Raw genomic sequence first — 21,747 nt, 5'->3', positions numbered from 1 at the left:
TGGTTCTGTTGATCCAAGCCAGGGTGTGGGCTTCAACGACACTGCTTGGTCGCTTGCCCCCAGACCCCTGCCATCCTTTTAAATGCAATTTCACAACGTTTACGCGTGCGTCCTCTGGAGTGTGTTTCATTGTTCATTCTGAAAAACAGATTTACGAACAGGCAAGAAAATGAGCAAGCAGGAAAATGTCTGGAGGTGTTGAGGAGAAGAAGGATGTTGTAGGACTTGGGACTAGCATGGATACTAGATCACATAGATTACAAGTGAGAGGAAGCCTTTTGGCCCGTCTAAATGGACAATTTGGCTGCCAGCGGCTTATTGATCTGAGGATCACATTTTCTGGCAGCTGCTTATCCTTTTCCAGTGCATTAGGGTCAAACTTCACATGTGCGAACGATTTAAGAACTCAGACGAGCTGTGCTCAGGACTGGAGAGGTGCCTGTTCCTGTGCAGAGGAAAAGATGGGAAATCAGAGCATTTACAGCTGTTGTTTCAGGAAAATAAACAAACAAATGAAAAGATAGCTTGGGTGCTCAACTACCTGTACCTGATGACACTCACAGACCTGTCCTGCCCACACTCTGCACACAGCGTTCGGCCATGTGCTGTGTGAGTTCTGTAAATGCCATGTTGACCTACTCTGAGCAAGAGCCTCTCTGGCCTGCTGAAGATTAGCTCCTGCCTTTGGTGTCAAGAGGTTCCGAAAGACGACGAAATCCAAGTCCATCTGGCTCCCTCCTCCGTCTGCCTGCTCTGTAATAAAGCTTCCTCCCTGAGCCCAAGACAGGTTGTGAGACTGAATTGCTCAGCGTAGGATAAGTGCCTGCTTTCTCTCCCACACTGAGATAGATTAGCAAACATCTGTCAAATAGACGAGATAATTCATATCTTGTGGAGTCTAAATATAATAATGACGCCCTCGCTTGTAGACAGCCCGATCAGCGTGTGTCATCTGCGACTGTGTGACCTGATCTCTGCTCGTCAGTCCAGCCTCCTCTTTTTCAACCCTGGCCAGCAGCAGGAACAATCTCCTTGTGTTCTGCAGGGCTTTGACTTTGTGTACTTCGGCTCTTGGCCCAGAGGTCTTAGCAACATGCATTTTCTTTGTGGAGTAACGCAGAGACCACAGTATCAAAACACTGCAATCAGCCAGCTGAGAATTTTAGTCCACAAGGGCTTAGAAAAACTAATTGGGCAATTTACATATCTACCCAATGAAAATCTGCTCATGTACTGTATATAGACAGAAAAGCAGCCCTCAGATGGACAGACATAGAGATGCAGATTTGTCACCATCTTTTAGCAATATTTGTTCTCCTCATAAACAGCAGAACCGGTCTGCACTAGTCTGGGCCATTTCTATACTGGTCTGCCACAGAAAAGAGAAGGACTCCCGGACTGCACAACTGAGCTTTTCACTAAACCAACAGGATCGCCAGAATGTCACTTTGCATGAGGATTTAATGAACATCTGTGTTGATGAGCATCACCAGCTTGCTGCTGTTTTCTAATTAAACAGCTGCATGTGTGATTATTAGAGGAGGGCTTCGCCAAGCGATAGCTACAAATTAACATTTAATGAGGATTTCATTGAAAAGGCGGAACTGAAGCGCACAAATAGCCAAGTAAATTGTTTGCTATTTGTCGAACACAGCTAATTGTGTTTCCTTTTCGATATTCCAGACTTTCCAAAACAGATCGCAGTGATTATCTGTGAATTGTTTTCCTTTCAAGACTTGGGCTAGCCTCTCATAACTACAACAACAGCACTCTGCTTTCTTCTGCTGTCCCACCTCCTGAGATCAGCTGCCTGCTCAAGCAAAAAGCAGCAGACCAGTTTGAAGGAGAATTCAGATGGTAAGCCTTTCTCATCACTGCTTCATGCAGTCCAGGTTAAGGTACCTCCGATGTCTTCAAACCAGCAAACCACACATCTGGCTGGTTGTAAGGCCGTGCATCACAACTATGTCAGCCTTCACAGAAATCAAAACTTTCTGCCGTGTTTTTATTGGCTGTATCATTACAATCAAGGGCCTGTCTGTGTGTCGCCTGCGCGGTGTCCTGCCTGAGCCTGCAGCCATGACGTGGTGCAGGCCCTCTCCACAGACACCCCTGTCACACAGCCTCCTTCCTGCTCTGCTGTTTATTATGGTCCAGTGTTGCCTAGCGATGGGGTGATGTCATGGCGCTAGGCTGCTCCGGAGCAGTGAGGGAGGGGGGTGGAGGTGGGCGTTGTGTGGACGAGCAGGATCAGGAGAACCCAGCAGGCTTCTTCCCTTGCTCATACTGGGCACACTCATCCCCAGCACTGGGCACTGGGCACTGGGCACTGGGCACTGGACAGGACACTACTCTGTCCTCCTGCTCATACTGGACACACTCATCCCCAGCACTGACACTGGGCACTGGGCACTGGGCACTGGACACTGGACAGGACACTGATCTAATAATAATAACAATAATAATGGTAGTGAAACCAAATGTTCAACTTCACATTTTTTCGTAATCCAATGTTCATATGCTATCACAATCCATATATGTATCCTAAAGAAATATATATTAAAAATACAATCTGCGTTGGTGAATGGCAGGCCTGGAGCTTTGAAAGAGAATGCCCTTCACCCGAGAGACCGATATGACAAAAAATTGTAAGTCTGAGCGGTGAATTCAATGGCAGAGAATCAGAGGAGGTCCGCGGACAGCCCTCGGACTGGCTGCGCCACCGTAGCGCCCTGCTCAGCTGATTGCTGCCCCCCGGTGGACGTCTTGGGAAAAACAGGGCACGCAGGACAGTCACCAGGGAAGAGGACATTCAAGAGCAATACGAGAAAAGGGGTTTTATTAGTCTGACTGATTTTTTCCCTGCCTAGAGCGGTAGCTTATAGCCAGTAACACGATACCAAGAATGTGAAAGTGTATTGCTTTTCTGATCCTTCAAAAAAAGTAAGGCGGATCTCCTCTTTATTGGACTGTCGCTCTTGCAAGCTCTAGGCTCCGGCTCCTCCGGGCGTGGCAGGCGTGTGCTTATAGGGCGGCAAATATAAAACTGGCAGTAGAAAACGGAATGAGGGCGGCCACCTCGCAATGTCGCCGAGACCCGTAGTGTCTGGTCTCGTATTGCTGCTAAGCTGGAGGACTGAAGCCGCGCTCCCGCGCCTCCGCGCTCCCGGCTCCTCCGCACACGCACCTGCCGCACGCCCCCGCCGGTTGCTAAGCAACAGCATCTCTAAAGGCGCCGGGAGAGAGAGGGCAAGACGAAATGGAGTGTGTCAGAGGGTTCCTCCATAAGGTTTATCTGTTTATTCATAGGAAGGATATTTTTTTCTTCATAGGGAGGTTTTCACGCCAATACGTGATCGAGGAGGGCTGAGGAACAAACACCCCAGGGGTTAAACGCGAGGAGGGCTGTTTTTCCTTAATTTAATATCAGTCAGCTCCTCCAGGCTCTAGACAAGAGCGCTTCTGCAAACAAGCGCAAAGCCAGAAACACAGACTGAGGGCTTATATTGCTGCTGACAACGGCCAATCACAGAATCGGGCTGTGACTTTCAGAGTAGACCCCCCGTTCATCAACCCTGCTGATGACAGATGTTCATCAGCATAATCACATCACCTGTGTCGCGTCCATTCGATAAAATGTCACCGCACCTGCAATAACAGGCACATCGTTCTCATCATAACTCTGTGAAATGGTTGCAATTGTAGGTGATGTATATTTGTCGCTCACTGTATATTAAGGCATTTGATCCAAAAAGATTGACACGGCACCTCCCTTGCCAAGGAAGCTGTTCATTATTTTACGGTCTAAAAATGTTTGTTCAAGCACTTGTTCAAGCACAGGTGGATGCTGCACACTGGTGGTGGTGGAGGGGAGTCCCCATTACCTGTAAAGCGCTTTGAGTGGAGTGTCCAGAAAAGCGCTATATAAGTGTAAGCAATTATTATTATTATTATTACTTGGCTGGATTTTAGGATTTCTAATGCATCAGGTGCGAACTGTTATTTCTAGTCCTCTGTAGACTTTAACAGAGCTGCGGAAACACGTATCCTCACTCTGCGCTGAATTAGGAGTAAAAATGATCTTATTTCAATGTTATTTTTTTGCTATATCATTTTAAAAGCCGATATCGGATCACACCATCAGGCAAGAAATAAGCACGTGCGACGGGCGGCACTTCCGCTCCTCGGCGCGAGTGCCGCTGGGAGTTGTAGTCTTAGGCGATGCGGCGGCCGGGAGCTGCGAGGGAGCCGGTGGGGGGCGCTGTCCCCGCGAGTGAGGCCTGCGCTTTCAGGCAGCCGCGGAGAAGGAGGCGGAGAGAAAGGCCGAAACTGGGAGCCACACTACTTCACAGCCAGCGCTTTCGTGTTCGGGGAGGGGGGACCCCTGTATGGTTCATTCATGGACTTCAAATAAACGGAACGCCGAGCCTGAAATTTTGAGCGCCGCGTTTTGTCGTCGTCATCGTCGCCGTCGTCGCCCCTGCCGCCCCGGTCCCGAGCCGGTCATGCAGCCGCCGCGAGGGGAATGAGCCGCAGAGCCCTCGGGTCTCGGCTAAGCAGCGCCCACAAACTGCAGCGGAACTGGAATGACTGGCAGCCCAGGTTGGTATCGCGCCGCCGGGGCAGCGGCGCTGGGAGAGAGCGGGGATCCGCCCGGCCTTCACCGTGTCTCACGTTTATGTTTGCAGTTACAAACGATTTTTTTGGGGGGGACCGATAGTAATACTTAGACCGTTACTACACACGGATACTGAAAATGCATCGCTCCTTTTTTGAAAAAAAAAACAACAACAACCATGCGATTACCCTCTTAGAAAATGTTTATAAAGGGACGCTTCGAAGGAAGCTAAGAGATCCCCCCCCCCGCATTCCCGACACGCACGCATCTTAAATATTCACGAACCGCGAGGGAGCGTGTTTTTAAAAAGGTGGGCTGTTTTTTTTTTGTTTTTTTTAGCCAAGTGGGTGTCCAGCGGTTTCTGTCCGTCGTGGTAGATGCCCCCGCGTGTGGGAGCCGGGCTCCGGTTCCGCTGCGGGGTCGGGCTGGGTCGGGCTTGCGCGCCGAGCCGTGTGTACACCCCCCCCCTCCCCGACGCCTTTTCATTTCATTATTTTTTTTTCCCCCACCCCGGCGGGGAGATCATGTGCGGGACGGGGTCGGAGGGGCGGTGCGTGCTGTTAACGCCAGTCAGCGCTGTCCGGTCCTGCTCGATTTATACTGGGACTGGGTCGGCGGCGTCTCCCCCGGGCTCGGAGAGATCCTGGACCCGTCCCTCTTAACTTCTCGGAAGCCAGGGGCTCAGATGCTGGTGCGGATCGGGAGGGGACGCGTGGACTAGTGTGGTCTCAAGTTGTGTCCGAGGCGATGCTTAAACGGGCACGGAAGATCGGTCTGGTTTTTGGGTTATGAGTTGACTCAAGTCGCCTCCTTGATAATCACAGGTGTCCCTCTTGGTATTCACCGTTATTCCCTGTATCTATGCTCGTTTTTAATTCACAGCACTTATTCTGCGCTCCCTCCACCCCCTGCACGACGGCTTTAAATGCCACGGACAGTTATGACTCAAGATGCTTTTTAATTGGCACCGAGTTTCTGTCGGAAAGGAGGGAGAATTCTCCGGGTGGTCTTTTAATAAACGCGGTTGCTAGGCGGTCTGTGCGGGAGTGGCTCCTGCGCTGAAGGTGGGCTGGCATCGTGCACACCTGCGTTGATCCGCCCGGGGGGCGATCAGACATGACCCCACCGCCGTTGCCTTTAGGTCACCGGAGCTGTGAAGTGGGCTTGCTAACCGCGCCTGAAACCCCTGGCTCCACTTCGTCCGCTTCCGAGGCCCAGCCCAGGTGTCTGGAGGTACCGGCTGGCTGACCAGTGCACCAGAGCTGTAGAATCGGTGTCGGGGTCTTTCTGAAACGCCTGGAAGTTATGGGAGGGGATGCAGGAAGTTGTTTTGGACGGGAGTGAGGATCTGTCCCACTGGGTTTCTGACACGGAGGCACAGGGATCTGTCCCGCTGGGGGTTGTCGACGCAGATCATCGACTGTAGCTGTGAGAATTCGGAAAGGGTTTCGGCTGAGTGATGGGGGGGGAGGACCTTGTCCTTTTTCCTCCTCCCCTGCGGTCTCCTCTCCCCCTCCCGCCCGCAGTCTGTGGTCTTCTGCACCTTGTGTGTGCCCACCGGGTCGGAAGTTGTGGTACTTTCCGCCTCTGCCTTTCGTAACGCCTGTATCGCCAAGAGCTGCGTCAATGTCCCCCCCAGCTCCGGAAGGGGCTGTGATGAATAACGTCATTCCAGTTTCGGTGGTCCCGCGGAGTGACGAGGAGAGTGTCCCGAGCCTCAGTGGGCGTTGATTGGGCAGGGGGGGGGGGGTGATGAAGTTAGGGACGGAGGTCCAGTTGTGGTGGCCCGGCGGGCCCGCCCCCCCAGCGGTGCGCGTTGTGGCGGCAGGTCTCCCGCAGCGGAGCCGCGTGCTCACCAGCGTGCCCGTCTGTCTGTCTCCAGCGGCGACGGAGCATCAGCCAGCCCAGACGGTGTGAAGCGCGGCGCCCCGAGAGAGCACGGCCCTGAGGCGCCCCCCGACTCGCAGCCTTTCGGCGCGCCCGGCAGCCCCCCGCAGTGCGATGAAGCCTCCGCAGCCTCTGATGGACTCGAAGAAGAGGGTAAAACCTCGCGTTATAAATATACAGCACGCCGCTCACTCCCCACCTCCACAGTTCCTCCAGTCCTGCGTCTCTCCAGCCTTTTCTGGGCCGAAGGGCTCAAGTGGTGTCTTAAATTGGACTGATCAAAAGTTATAGCTGAGCAACAGACCTGAACAAAAGGGCTTTTCCAGCTTTTCTCTTCAGTTTATCTGGCAGGTTCTCTAATTGAGGACAGTGTTTATTCGCACTCTTTTATGCTGATGGGTATTTTGCTGGAGCAGGTGCAGTGAGGCTCCTTGCTCAAGGGTCCAGCCAGGAGTGTCTCACCTGGGACTGGAGGGAGGGCGCCGACTTCTGTTCACGAGGTTCGGCCGTTTAAAAAAAAAGAAGAAGAGGAGAGCCGATTGTTATGTTTTTAGAACTTGCGCTCTTAAAATGAAAGAAGTTTACCGTGGAAGGCATCTGCTGCCACCAGCTGCTTCTCCGTAGTCAAGGAAGAGTAGGGTAAGGGAGGTGCCAGATCCTAGTTCAAACAAATAATTTAAAACATGCCTGTGTGTTTACACGTGTGCTAAGGCATGTAACGAGGCTCAGAATGAGGCCTGCTTGATTCTCTAGTCGTTTGGTTTCCGTTCCTGTGTCTTTGTGACTCGTTAGGAACAGAAAGAGAAAGAGCCTGAAGAGAAGGTGACGGCACTTGCATCAGTAATGACTTTGGTGCCGCCTGTGATTTCAGGGTGTGGTTTAACTGGCAGGCCAGGAGGAGGATCACCTGTACTTCCTCCAAATGCTGGACGAGAAAGATTTGATTTTGTTTCTCGGTATTAAATAGGGGTCTTGTGCCGTCTCCAGCTTGGTCAGAAATACAGCCAGACTAGCAGGCCATCAGTGGGAGGGGGCTGATCTTGGCTTTTAATGCCCACAGCTAGAAAAAAGATTGTCCTTATGTCCATAAAATACTACATGAAGAATGAGTGGTATGTAACCTCTAGCTGAAGGCATGTTCAGCCGTTCATTTTCTTCGGTATTTCCTGCATGCTTTTATTTCTGTTGGGCAACATATTCTTTGTTGCTTGAGTTCCATGGTCAGGAGTGGAGGTCACCAACCTGTCTGTACAGTGTGAGCTTCAATACCGCTGTCAGACAGCATTATCTTGGAGTAGCAGTTCTTTCTACTCTATTCAGTCCTATTACTGGAAATGTTTTGTTTTGCATTAGCTAGTTCTATAGAAAGGTGTCCTTTCAATTTATTGAATTTATTTTGCAAGTCTGGTACTGAGAAGGGTTCCACTCAACACTGGATAATGCATCTGGAACATATGAAAACATTTTTGAAAGTTATATATTTGCATGCGTGAGAGCCCGCTGCGTCGCTGTGTGTCGCCCAGTCGTAAATCTTTGGCGCTGTGTGAATCTAGCGTTTCAAGGTAAAAGGCAAATAATGAGTAAGAAATGCAGTGGTATGGAACACATTGCCATGTGCACACATTTTAAAAAGCGACGGCGGTTGTTAATGCAGACTGCAAAAGAGGGGCTCTCCTGTGGGGACTGGGACCCCTGTCATTGCTTAGGTATGTCCCTGTCAGGCCCCCAGCTGATAAGAGTGCTGGCAAGGAGGTGAAAGTTGTGCTGTTTCAGCCCCAGGACGGCAGAATGCATTAAAAGCACACTTGCTTTGTAGAGGAGCTGTTTATCTTGTCTTTATTTCTCCCGGGCTGGAGCAGAGGATCTAGCAGTTGCATTGCAGAAAGACTGGTACCATATTGCCTTTTAATCTTTTCCCTGCCAAACGGGGAAAAAAACCACCCATACAGTGTTTTTCTTGCTAAGTGTGCTAAAACTTACGAACATGATACAAGTGCACTCTGCTTTCGAAAAGGACCCACGGTCAGTGTTTTTCGAATGCAGGAACATCTTTATAATTAGCTATCGCTAATGTAGATGCCCTGGTTACAACTGATGGATGATACTGTCGGTATGAGATCTTTCAGGAAAAATGTTTTTACTTTATTTGTAGTTGTGATTGTTTTTCAGTTCCTGTTTGCAGTTCACCACTGTACCTTCTGAGTAACCAATGCACTTTAACAGGTGTTATTCATTTGTGTACAAATGGGTAAATGTGCATTTAGATATTTTAGACAAGACCTGTACTGCAGCTTTGAGCACTCAGTTTTTGCTATGCGAGTCTATTCTGGTAAAGACATTTGTGTTTCAATTCAGCTGGACCTTGGGTTCTTTTTTAATGCACAAAGTATTTTTTTTGTATAGTTCAGCTATCTGTGCATTTTGTATCCATTAAATATTCATGTAACATTGGATGGATTGAAGAAATGCCCCCACAACTTTACCATCTCAAGCATATTTAAAAATAAGTTTTAATTTTAAAAAAAGCAGGAAATATCCTACACAGTGCAACTTCAGCTGAGATGTCTCTTGATTCATATATTTCTCTGTTTTTATGCAGATATTTGCAGGTTGTGAATTTCCCAAATGCAAACTCTGTTCTGTTCCTGTGAGCTGCAGCTCTGCCCCCACTGTGCCAGCCACTGCTCACTCACTTGATAAGTGTTGTCTCTTACCCTGGGCAGGTGGATATGAAGTTAACGGAGGTCTTGGTGAAAGTGCTTTTGGTCGGAAGTCGCTGGGGCAAGAGCTGAGAAGAAACGATGTGACGGCGGATTTAACCAGTTTTCAGCATGGAAACCGTGCTTTAGCTACAAAGGACATGAGGAAATCACAGGGTATGTGGAACTGCCACTGTTTTAGTAAGATACACAGCTCTTCCAAAACATAAACCCAGTAAGACTGATATCTCAGTGTGTGCAGCTCTTTTTTTGTTTACGATCATTTATCTTTAGATAGATGGATAGGACTTTATTAATCCCGTAGGGAAATTGATGCGTTACAGCAGTCCAGCCCAAGACAAGCAAAAACAGACAACAGAATAGTTAGAAAACAAAAGACAACAAAATAAATAAATAAAAAATAAATACGTAGGTGTGTGCAAAATGTGTTGATCATAGTCACTGTAAAAAAACAATAAAATGTGCATAGGTTTATACAGGCTGATTGTCCAAAACCTACAACGGAGCAAACATGCTGTCCATAGACGAGCAAATGAAAGGCTAACAGTCCTAGCCTAGGGCAGCGTTATACACCCTGACAGCCGCCGGGAGGAAAGACCTGCGGAAACGTTCCCTTGAACTTTTAGTTCCCTTTAATCATTTGTATTTTAGATCAATCTCTTTGCATTTGCAGCAAGGTTAGTTTTTTCTTTATTTGGGAAGAAATAGTGTTTTTCCCAGCAGGGTCCTTCCGAGGGGCACTAGTTGGGTAGTCAGTTGCTTGCCCGTCTCGCTCGGGCGTTCGAGAGGGCTATTGTTCTGCACTGCTGGTCCTGGTCACCACATGGCCTCCCCCCCCGGCTGTCCGCAGATCGACTGTTGCCCTACTCTGATGAATCTCGGCTGGCCAACCTCCTGCGGCGGGTGTCCCGGGAAGACGATAGGGACCGCAGGCTGGCCACCATGAGGCAGCTGAAGGAATTTATTCAGCACTCGGAAAACAAAGTGGTGAGTCTTGAGGGACTTTCTTGAGATACATCTGTATTTGGAAGCTTTGTAGAAGAACCTTTTCTGCACAAATTGTCTGGGTGTTTCCGAACTGCTCTTTGTTTTACGGTGCAATCTGTTCTCGGTTTTCGTGGTGAAATATTTCAGCGGAAGTCTTTTTTCGGAGCAGCAGGGAAGACAATGCCTTTATTTTTATATCGTATCTGAACAATTCTGAGCCCTCGCTGGCTGTTTTGTAGAAGAACAATGTGAAAGAAGGCGATCTGGTTTTATATCTGCAGGCTTTTATTTCAATTTAAAATTAATTGGCTTTTCTTGTTAAAATGTAGTCCATATCTGGGTGGTTACAGAACCTCCTCTGACCAACTGTAGGGAACCCTCTGGTTAATCATCGTGTGATGAATTAATCTGTGTCCTGAATGTGGAGTCTTTGACTTCTGGACCTTTCTTTGCCATACGGTTTCTGTTCTGTCCAGTCCTTTTGTTTGTCATTTGATGACATCTTGATTTATAAAAGAATGAGCTCCAATATTGTTTAGTTGTTTTTTGTTCTCATTGATAATGGAATTAATTCACTTGCAGGATACTGTGAAAATGCAGGTAATTTCAAAGGAGGAAAACCTGTCTAGAGACAGGTCTCTGCTGTGTATCCTGTTCAGGTTACACGGTCAGGTGGTGAATAATGAACTGAGTAGTTGATTACATTTAAAGGTTATTGAAAAGGACATTGGCATGAATGCAACGAGAAAAGGTGACCTGTAAGTACACTGCATTAGCTCAGGGGAATCCTTTATTTGTATGATGGGAGAAGATGTATTAAGTGTTTCTTTTCTGTCCCCCTAGGTCCTAGTGAAGCAGCTGGAAAGTATCCTGTCTGCTCTACACGATGTTTTAAATGAAAGGTAGGATAAAAGCAGAAAGGTCGGGTGGTGATACTGTTCTGCAACGGCATAGCTCTAAGTTTGCCCCTATCTTAAATCGGGTAGATATTAACAGATGGAAAAGGGGAAAGTGGGTCTCATTTGGCACCTCTTCTTTCACCTGATGTACGGGTGACCTCATTTTTATTTTATTTCAGGCTTGTCTAAGAGTTTGCTGAATAGAATATGATATACAGTCACTGGGTTCCAGTGCTTCTGCCAACACCCAGTTCACAGGATATCGTGTCCTGCACCTTCAGTTTGCGTTGCAAGTTGTTGCACCTGTCCTGATTGAACCTGCTAAAAAGTGCCTTACCATGTGCTTCCTACAGCAGTAAACTACTCCAGGAACTGAGACAGGAGGCGGCCTGCTGTCTGGGCTTGCTGTGCGCCTCCTTGAGCTATGAGGCAGAGAAGATATTCAAGTGGATTTTTCAGAAATTCAACTCCTCCACCAAAGATGAAGTCAAGCTGCTGTACCTGGTGTCTGCATACAAGGCTCTGGAGACGGTTGGGGAGAAGAAGGCGTTTTCCCCAGTCATGCAGGTATGAACTGGACAGCTCTGTCAAAACATTCTCTGCCATATACTCTGCAAATTACTTTCTCGGGACACACATTTTCCTTTGACCATGCTACTGCATAGTTGGCTGTTGTCCGTGTGAGCATTGGGAGTATTTTCAGGGGAAAGATGTGAAAGCGTCTGGTTGCTGTAACTCAAATTGCTGTAATCACCACTTCTAACCCTTTTCCATAGTATAAAATTATATTCTGGGTGCAGGTTAACAAAAGTGATGGATTATTCCTATATAACACAAGACTGCCATTAAAAGAAGAGATGAGCGTTCATGGTGTACACCGTGAAGCCATTAACATCCTGTAAATTTTTCGGTTGTAAGCAAACTTGTCTGAGTAAATTAGCTTTTCATGCAAACATTTTTTTTACCTCCTTATAGATGATTGCAATAAGTCTCTGCTCCTTTTCTACAGCTGGTAATGAGCAGCTTACAGTCTATTCTGGAGAATCTGGACACCCCTGAACTGCTGTGTCAGAGTGTAAAATGCATACTCTTGGTGGCTCGCTGCTACCCACACATTTTCAGCACCAACTTCCGGGTAAGCGTTGTTTATCATCAGTTTCCTTTTACCTCGAGCTTGATCTCTGCGGTGGACTGCAGAGCACTGCGTTAAGAAGTGGTGTTGAAATTTGTACCAGCATTAGTAGATGTCGGATCCATGCAAATTGTTCATTCATTTTTAATCCCGTGAGACTCGACCGTGTAGGTGTTAGCTTGGATTCATTCAAGTGTTCCTTGGGTTTTCCATGTGAATTGAGTTCAAAGGAAGATAGACCTGCCATTATATAGCAATCTATAAGACAAGTATTTCTTGATGTCGGCTTGTTTTACAGAATGCTTTAGTTCATACTACTGTGTATATTTTTCATTTTCTTTTTAATGAAAGTGCTTTAAGCATTTAAGCTTTCGCCTCTTCTTTGCCCTACAGTGCGAGTAGTTACTGCGTTGCCTGACCCATCTCTGTCCCGTGTTGATTACTTCTTGATTCATAAAAGAGCTAGCATCGATATTGTGTAGTCAACAACTGTACGGGTTTCAGGTGGTTAAAAGTCATGGATCTTGTAACTGATTCTCTTGTAGGATACTGTGGATATCCTTGTAGGGTGGCACATTGATCACACACAGAAAACATCACTTACTCAGCAGGTGTCCGGTAAGGAGAGACTCTGAACAAAACTTTTCATCTCAAAGCTGAGTGCCAGTGATGGCCATCCTTGAACCTGTGTGTTTCTGTGTCGTGTGGATCTGTAGGCTGGCTACAGAGCTTGGAGCAGTTCTGGGTGGCAGATCTTGGGTTCTCCACTACCTTGCTGGGGCAGTTTCTTGAAGACATGGAGGCCTATGCAGAGGTAACATCACCAGCATTATCACCCCCTCTGTCACAACAGAGTTTTGAATATCCATCTCTGCTTTGGTGGGTTCACTTTCAGTGTTCGTCTTAACCATCAGGGTTATAGTTACAGACTCCTTTCAGATATGTGAAGCTGTAACATTGTATTATGAGAAGATATTTTAAATTTTTAGTTACCTGTGTTCAAAAGGTGTTTAGTTGTAGCTTTGACTAGCAATAGAAGATGTGTACATTTCTGTTTTTAGCGAGGCTAAACGAGAGATGAAATTTGCAAGTAAATAACACATTCTATAGACATCCTAGTTTTAATGTTAAAAGGGATGTCTTAAGTTTCTGGACAACCCCATCTTCTTTGCTTTCCCACTTACAGCCAATCCCAGATTTTGTTCACTTTTTAAATTCTACTTCCTGTACAATTCTGTACTCATCCGGTAGAGGAACACCAGCTTGGCTAGTCATTACCCAGCAAGTCTCAGCCAGTCCTTGAATATCCTGCTAACCAGTGCTGTTTTTATCAGAAGTTGACTGTTGTACAAGAATCCGGGGGAGTCGTCCCCTAGTTTCCTCCGTCTCGAACGACTTGACTGCACGTGATCGAAAACGGAGGCCTCTGCCGCAGCAGGAGTGACTCTTCAGCTTTTTTCCTCGTTGGCAGGACCTGAGCCACGTGGCTTCAGGCGAGACGGTGGATGAGGACGTGCCCCCGCCCTCGGTGTCGCTGCCCAAGCTGGCCGCCCTGCTGCGCGTGTTCAGCACGGTGGTGCGCAGCATCGGAGAGAGGTTCAGTCCCATCCGCGGCCCCCCCATTACGGAGGCATACGTGACCGACGTAAGGGCGCGCTCGCTTCGTAGGAGTTCTTCCTTTCGTGCGTTCTGGGGATTTGTAAGAGATGTGGGAGACCGAACATCTCGAGGTTCAGTGGGTAAACGCGAACGTGCTGGTGTAAACGAATTCGCCCGAACCTGGCGGGGGGGGGAGACGGCAGCGAAGTCCTTTGTGCGAACGGCTTTGCGGCGTGTTGTTCCAGGTGCTCAACCGGGTCCTGGCCTGCGTCACCACGGCCAAGCAGGTGTTCTTCTCGGAGGCGGTCCTGACGGCGGCCAACGAGTGTGTGTGCGTGCTGCTGGTGAGCATGGACCCCGGCACGAGCCAGCTGGCGGACGCGGTCATCTCGTACGGCCTCGGCCAGCTCGACAGCTGCCGGGCCTGCGGGCCGGAGTACTGCATCGCCGTGCTCAACCTCCTGACACTGGTAAGGGGCCCAGAGACCTAGACTGGGGCTGCTGAAAACAGGTGGGCTTCTGTCTGCAGAGCTGAGGTGTTGCCCCCACCCCCCAAGTGGGGATTATTTCCGTGGTCCAAAGAATTTTACCTGGGAATTAGCAACACAAACGTTCTCATCTGGGGTTTTTTTTCCCCACTGAATTTTGCAAAGCAAGTTGTTTTTTTAGATAAACCTCTCTTCTCGGTTACAGTACCTTCTGTGCTATTAGGTTGTCATCGGTCCCCTCTGCTGGACTCTTTCAGATCATCGATCAGATTAATACCAAACTGCCTGCGTCATTCGTAGAGAAGCTGCTGGCGCCAGATTCACAGCTACTGGAGCTGCGCTTCCACAGAGATCGAGAGGTACGTGTTGCTCTCATAGCAAAGAGGCTATGGCTGGCTTTAGGTGTGCATAGTATAGCAGACCGTTTGCTACAGGTGTGCTAGGTAAATGGTAAACAATGAGCTGGTGGTGGTAAGGAGCCACGCTGGAAAGGAAAGTCCACTTGCCGAGAACAGTTGTAGCTTGACTTCAAATGGCGAGTTCTTCAGAGGGCATTTACAGAACAGAGTGAAAATCTGGTGACATACTGGCTGCTATTCTACTGAGCAGAAGACTGTCATGTTTTATTGGTATGGATTCCACACCGGTGATGACAGAAGTGTAGTGTGCGCACGGAGGAGGCACGAAGGTGGTGTGAAAGACTTTGGAAGACAGAACAGTTCCTCTGCTTTCTGATCAAGACGCTACTCAGCATGGGATTTATGTGGCTTGTTGTACCTCTCCTTGAAAGCCTGTTGTGTTGCTCAACACCTCTGAAGTGTTGTTGCTGTAGTCAGATGGATAACCACTCAGTTGTGTTCTCCTAGCACTCGCATGAGAAGCTGATGCTGGACCTCTGTAGATCAGATGGGTCTCCATCTCTCCTAATTCTGTCCGTTTTCCGACAGGTGATCGCTGCAGCACATGCTGTGTACCAAGCTGTCCTGAGTCTAAAGAACATACCCATCCTGGAGGCGGCCTACAAGCTGGTGCTGGGGGAGATGGGCTGTGCCCTGAACAGCCTGCTCGGACTGCTGGGCCTGCCCCCTGCCTGCCCCCACATACAGCACAACGCCTTTGCTCACATACAGCTGCTGCCAGAGAGGGCAGAGTTCATTGTCATCTTCAACCTCAGTGCCCTCACTACCATTGGCAACACGAAGAACTCTCTTATTGGGGTGAGGGAGTTGCTGATTTGTTTTTGACAGCAGGCATTATTCAGTTTGAAAGGCATTCAGTATTTATAATGTGGTAAATGATTAAAGGAGGAAGGCATAAAAATTGTATGCTATAGTACATAATCCCATGCTTTGGGTGACGGCTTTAGAAGTACTCCCTTTGATGGTGTTCTGGACTTGACTAAGACATTATTTGGAAAAGGTTATGTGTCCCTTTATTTTAAATTATACCGGTTTGATGGGTTTGCCTGAGTAACTGTGAGAATCACAGATTCATTACCAGACAGACCAGTCTGAGACCTCTTGCCGCTGAATAGTATACCTCCTTTTTCCTTTTTTTTTGCAAGGAAAAAAAAGTGTAGACACTTCATTTTTTATCACCATACAAGGTAATAATGTTAAAAGATTTAAGCATCTGCACAAGGAGATCTGCAGTACAATTCTCACACCTTCCAAAGTAGAATTGATTGACATCAACCTTTTCTTTCCATTATAGCTTCAGATCATAAATGCCGGTGACCAGTTAATGTTTGGATCACTGTATTTTGCGGATTAAGTTTCCATTGCCGAGGTGAAAATGCATTGTTTTTTGGGACGGCTAAAAAAAACATTCAAAACCTGATGCAGTTACAATTTCTCTTCTCCCATCGGTTTGTTCTGTGTGTGGTATTGCTGGCTGTTGTGCGGTTGCTTCATCATGCATTGATTGTGCCTTGTGCAGATGTGGGCCCTGTCTCCAACCGTGTTCGCCCTGCTCAGTCAGAACCTGGTGGTGGTCCACTCCCAGCTGGCGGTGCATCACCCTGCCATTCAGTACGCTGTGCTCTACACCCTGTACTCTCACTGTACCAGGTAAGGCCCCGGGGGAGCCCCACATACTGGTGTGAGGTAGAGAGGAGGGTATACATTGGAGCTGCTTTCATGCAAATCCACTGAAAGGTGTGGCATCCCTTCATTTGAAGTTATACAGGTTTTGTTTAAAAGCACCTGAAATGTTTGTTTTTCTTTGCAGTGAGTAAATGCATTCCCCTCAAACCACATGTTCTTTGTGGATACAGAAATAATAGTGAGGGTGTGTGTCTATGGGGTCACTGAATGATATGCCTGTGATTTTGGTGTTGGATTCACAGTTTCCTCCTGTTGCTCCTGCAGGCATGATCACTTCATCTCCAGCAGCCTGAGCTCATCCTCCCCGTCCCTGTTTGACGGGGCTGTTATCAGCACTGTCACTACGGCAACCAAGAAACACTTCAGCACCCTCCTCAACTTGCTGGGGATGCTCCTGAACAAGGAGCACCTCTACCCCGAAGCCCGGTACAGCATGTCTTATCCAAGTTACAGTAGTTGTAGTTAATGACTTGAGCTGTATTGCCCCGTTCGTTGTCGAGCATTTCAATACTATCAGCCACTTGATTGGATCAAGTGAATCCACTGATGAGTCATGGAAATTCGTTCCAAGATTATTTGTAAAACGGAAAGGTTAAAGTAATGAATGATTAAGTGACCAAGGGCTCACATGCAGACGTTTGGTGTTGTCACATTCAATCGATAAGCTTCCTTTTGACATCAAAGCTACAAAATTAGTTCACACTGTTCTCCTAGAGACATATGCAAGGAACATGAGGTGCTTTTTGCCGAAAGTATGTGATTTTGAGTTTAATCCTGGGCTTTGAGGATGAAATTTGGTGACGGGACTATACCGGAGGGACTAAAGGCAGTGTCTTTAATGCCTTGTAGGAAGATCCTGCTTACCTGGGCTGTTGAGATCGCTCTGGTGATGAAGAAATCGGACACCTACTCTCCCCTCTTCTCCCTTCCATCGTTCCACAAGTTCTGCAAAGGCCTGCTGGCCAACGGTGAGGAGGGCAACTGGCATCCTCCCTTGCCATGTGCTTGTTTTTTAGCCTTGTACTTTGATGGTATTGTATGTGTATGATTCTTATTATGATTGAACAGTATCAAGTAATATCATAATACACAAGTGCTTCTTCTTCAAATTTAGATTCTCTGGAGGAAATATGCAGGATTGTGTACATATAACTCTGCATGGTTCCATGGGGCAGAATTATAAAAAATAGGTATACATAATTTCCATATTACCTAATAAAATATTAAAGGTTATAAGAGTCTAGTGTTTTTTTTTTTTAGCATTTTGATTAATAGGAAATTTTCTTAAGGTAATTTTAGAAGCAGTTTTGTAACTTTGGCTTTGTGTTTCCTGCTTGAATCATGATGACGTGGACTTTTCCATCTGTTTCTTAGCCCTGAATGAAGATCCCTCTGTCTGCCTCCAGACCTGCATCGGTCTGCAGGTGCTCTCCTCATCCCTCCCCGCAGATCTCCTGCAAAGGTAGGGCAGACGCTACTTTCAGTTTGCCCCGTTTCAGAATGCTTTCATGCATGCACCTGATGCATAATTTTGTTCAAATGAGGAGAATGTGACAGAGTGACAGTTTTTTGCTACTAGTTTTTGTCTGTGGTTTCTTGCGAGACCTGTGCTGTCTGTATCTTAGCTTTCCTCTTTAAGTTCCCTCCCTCCCAGAGTGACGAGCTGTTGCTTGATTTTACAGGTGTGTGGATGTGTGCAGAGTTCAACTGGTACACTCTACCGTGCGTGTCAGGCAGGCTTTCGGGAAGCTGCTGAAGACCATCCCCTTGGACATCGCCCTGAGGTGAGTTTCACTCTGGTGTCTTTGTGTGTGCATTTAGCTTTTCCTTCCAGTTAAAACCTTAAAGAAATGTGTTGAACTTGTAACTTATAAAAATATGAAGCATTACCTAAACATACAGCTTTTATACTTTGTGTTTGAAACGATGATCCTCTTCCCTGGTTTTGGAGAAGTTAGACCTTTGCAGGTGTTTCAGATTAGGCGTGTTTACACCTGCATTTAGTTTTGGACTTGTTCTGCCTGGATGTCTAAATATGTGCTGATATTTCTCTGCAGGTGTATGATGCTCTATCCGCTACGTACAGTAAATAAATTTAAAACATCACAAAAAGTCGTATACCAATGTTCTTTGCTTATAAAAGATATAGAAGACTTATTTTCCACTATGCTGAAACTTTAATTTGTGCTCCTAGGAGTTTACATTAGCAAATTGTTGACTGTTCCAAACTACATCTTCTATGATTTTTTTACATTTTTAAAAAATCTTTTGTTTATCAAGGTGAGTTAATTGAGAACCAATTCTCATTTGCAATGACGACCGGGAGAGTGCCCATTAATACTGCAAGGTACTTGATAGAGAAATCTGCTGGATTGAAGTACCTTGGTCTAGGATAAAAGAGGAGCATTCCACTCAGGATCTGAACCCCTGACTCTCTGATCTGGAGTCAAGAGCCCAAACTGCTGCTCCAAATTGGTAATATAGATACAATTCAGTAATTCATTCAGGAAAGAGCTCTGATGGCACAGAAACAAGAAGCTCTTGTGGCTCTCCTTGCCCAGGACTGAATGACACTGATCTTTCCTTTTTGGAAAAGTGTGTATCTGTGTTTCTTGTATATACCACAGCATCATCATCATCATCATCTCTGCTCTGAGCTTAACACGCTGATCCTTCAATTTGCAGTAACCGCGGACACACTGAGATTCAGGAGATTTCTCTGGCCATCCGTGGACACATGAGCAAGGCTCCCAGCAACACCTTCCACCCACAGGACTTTTCTGACCTCATCAGCTTCATCTTGTATGGGACTGTGCACCGCGGGGGGTGAGTAGGAGTCTGATGTCAAAGATGGGAGGCTGTGTGCAGGTTAAATGGACTTTTAACCACTGGGGAGATCACAGTGAAAGTATTAATTACTGAGTAGATGAGGATACGTTTTTTTTTTATTTTATCAGTTAGTCAAGTCAAGACCCTGGCAGAAGGGCGAATGTTTATTGTTTTCCGTGTGTTTAATTGCAGTGTTTGTGGTGCTGTAGAATAAAATGTTTCCTTACTGCGGTTTACATTCTCTTGGGTTGGGAAACTTTTGTATGAAGCCTGCCGGACAAGTGAAATCGCTTCCCGTTGGCAGCATCGTAAAAATGGCGGTTTTCCTGAGCCGGTCCGTGTGCGTGTGCCCACAGGAAGGAGCCCTGGCTGGAGAGGCTGTTCCACAGCTGCCAGCGGCTGGAGAAGCGCGACGCGGCCCCCGTGCCCCGAGCCCTGCTGAAGACGGAGGCCGTGCTGTGGCAGTGGGCAGTCTGGGAAGCGGCGCAGTTCACGGTCCTGTCCAAGCTCCGCACCCCGCTGGGCCGGGCGCAGGACACCTTTCAGACCATCGAGGGTAAGGGCAGCTTCTGACGACCCAGTCTCCTCCTGCCTCGGTGGCATCAGTAATTCTCTGCACCAGTTTCACTGCCCTTAAATGTAGTCTAGACTCCCTTTTATCACTTGACGTAGGCTTCGAAACCGATTGTGTAAAAACTTGAAACAGAGCTCAGAATCCATTCCTGATAGCTCTTTGCCTTCTTTTTACAGTTAACGCGATTTATTTTCTTAGTTATACCAGTAGGATTTTTCTCGCATAAGTCAAGACATTTGCTTCCCTAAAGGTGCACTTGCCTATCAAACAACTTGAAGCCTTTTCAGAAATATTAGTTTCAATAAGGTTTTAGGTTTTGAAAATTTAAGTTAAAGGTCCCGTAACTGAGCTCAGGTAGAACGCAAATAAAGGAAGATGCTTCCTGCAAGGATTGAGTTTGAGACTTGTGCCTTGAAAGAAGGCCAGAAGTCAAGATGTTTTAACCCTGTTCTGCCACAAGCACGCCCAAAACGTTTTCTGCACCTGATGTGACGTAGCTGCCCATCCTGGTCCAGCCCTACAGAGCTGTGTTTACCCCTAGGGATGATCCGCAGCCTGGCGGCTCACAGCCTGAACCCGGAGCAGGAGATGAATAACTGGAGTGGTGGAGAGAGTGATGAGGGGCACCACAGCAACCAGCTGCGGCTCGCCTTGCTGCTCCAGTTCCTGGAGAACTTGGAGAAGCTCATGTACAATGCCTACGAGGGCTGTGCCAACGCACTCACAGCGCCACCTAAGGTTGGTCCTCCTGTGGTAGGGGGTGTGGTCTCTCTTGTAAGACGTCTCGCATGTGTTCTTGTTTAATTTGGTTGGAGTGCTGCAAAGATTGTTAGATTTACTGGCTCAATAATTGTTCTTCGTTAATATCTACAAGGCGATTAGAGCACAAGTTTTGCGGGTCAGAGATTTCTTCTTTCTCTGGGTCGTCTTACAGTTTTTCTTGTGGCTTTTTTGATCAGGGCATCCGGACTTTTTTCTACACAAACCGGCAGACATGCCAGGACTGGCTGACTCGAATCCGAATGGCGCTGATGCGGGTGGGACTGCTATCGGGCCAGCCAGCGGTCACTGTGAGGCACGGGTTCGACCTGCTCACAGAAATGAGGAACAGTGGTGCTCCGGTGACTATCTACATTATTACTGCCTTATCATTCTTTGCATAGATCTGTTTTTTACATGTTGGATATATATATTCTGAAATTGTATGATAAACTATACTGTGTAAACCTTGGAAACATGGTCTATTTAATTCCCTGCACTGTAAGTGAGTTTTCGAATCGGGTACAATTATGAAGTGAATGTTGTTGTATTTATAATCTCATTTTTTGTAGTTCACAAACATTAAGATAACGTTGACCAGTTAAGGCAAAACTACTGGAGATCAGATCTGTAAGCCAGTAGCAACCAAACAAGCAAGACTTATAGAGAGTGGCCACTTCTCATCTTTATCTTGTCTTTCTACTCCGTAACGTATGAAGGGAAACATCCATCTCTACAGGTAGTGAGAATACAAGTTAAAAATGATCTTGTGTTGCTGTTTCTCAGAAGATTGGACTCAAAGGTACATCCACAGTCCTTAGTGTTTAACGATGACCTGAGTATTGGTTCTTTGTCATGCTGGGCTCATGGGACTGTTCTGCTTGGTGTCTTTCAGGGCTCTGAAATGGAGGTGCCCATCATGGTGCTGGTGGAGGCTCTCTGTGACCTGCGCTGTCCAGAGGCCATCCAAGGACTGGCAGCCTGGAGCTCTGCCAGCGCAGGAAAGAGCTTGAGCTGGGTGGGCTCTGTGGCCTTACAGGCTGAGGGGAAGTAAGTGCATCTTTATCCAGAGACAGAGCACTCAGCACTCAACTCGTAATCCTGAATACAAAGGGGATTCAGAGCCACTCCCTCTGTCCTTGAGTTTTTA

The 21,747-nt window shown here is 47.3% G+C and overlaps 1 protein-coding gene across 2 annotated transcripts in view; it reads left to right on the top strand.

Annotated features, from left to right (window-relative positions):
* The first annotated feature begins 4,241 nt into the window (after positions 1-4,241).
* Positions 4,242-21,747, top strand: part of smg1 (SMG1 nonsense mediated mRNA decay associated PI3K related kinase) — a 38,466-nt gene continuing 20,960 nt past the window's right edge. For both annotated transcript variants that reach the window (XM_069180768.1, XM_069180767.1), the window contains exons 1-23: positions 4,242-4,602; positions 6,501-6,658; positions 9,229-9,381; positions 10,076-10,212; positions 11,056-11,114; positions 11,465-11,678; positions 12,121-12,246; positions 12,789-12,861; positions 12,960-13,057; positions 13,715-13,888; positions 14,088-14,312; positions 14,588-14,689; positions 15,278-15,547; positions 16,269-16,399; positions 16,700-16,861; positions 17,285-17,403; positions 17,810-17,897; positions 18,118-18,219; positions 19,121-19,261; positions 19,621-19,820; positions 20,380-20,576; positions 20,798-20,959; positions 21,493-21,647. In XM_069180768.1, the coding sequence (XP_069036869.1) occupies positions 4,526-4,602; positions 6,501-6,658; positions 9,229-9,381; positions 10,076-10,212; positions 11,056-11,114; positions 11,465-11,678; positions 12,121-12,246; positions 12,789-12,861; positions 12,960-13,057; positions 13,715-13,888; positions 14,088-14,312; positions 14,588-14,689; positions 15,278-15,547; positions 16,269-16,399; positions 16,700-16,861; positions 17,285-17,403; positions 17,810-17,897; positions 18,118-18,219; positions 19,121-19,261; positions 19,621-19,820; positions 20,380-20,576; positions 20,798-20,959; positions 21,493-21,647 (3,323 nt within the window). In that variant the 5' untranslated portion in view covers positions 4,242-4,525. The remainder of the gene's footprint in view (positions 4,603-6,500; positions 6,659-9,228; positions 9,382-10,075; positions 10,213-11,055; positions 11,115-11,464; positions 11,679-12,120; positions 12,247-12,788; positions 12,862-12,959; positions 13,058-13,714; positions 13,889-14,087; positions 14,313-14,587; positions 14,690-15,277; positions 15,548-16,268; positions 16,400-16,699; positions 16,862-17,284; positions 17,404-17,809; positions 17,898-18,117; positions 18,220-19,120; positions 19,262-19,620; positions 19,821-20,379; positions 20,577-20,797; positions 20,960-21,492; positions 21,648-21,747) is intronic.

Source organism: Lepisosteus oculatus, chromosome 19 (assembly GCF_040954835.1).
Source record: "Lepisosteus oculatus isolate fLepOcu1 chromosome 19, fLepOcu1.hap2, whole genome shotgun sequence".
NCBI classification, from domain to species: Eukaryota; Metazoa; Chordata; class Actinopteri; order Semionotiformes; family Lepisosteidae; genus Lepisosteus; species Lepisosteus oculatus.
Note: the sequence above shows the minus strand (reverse complement) of the source record. Positions and strands in the feature narration are given on the sequence as shown.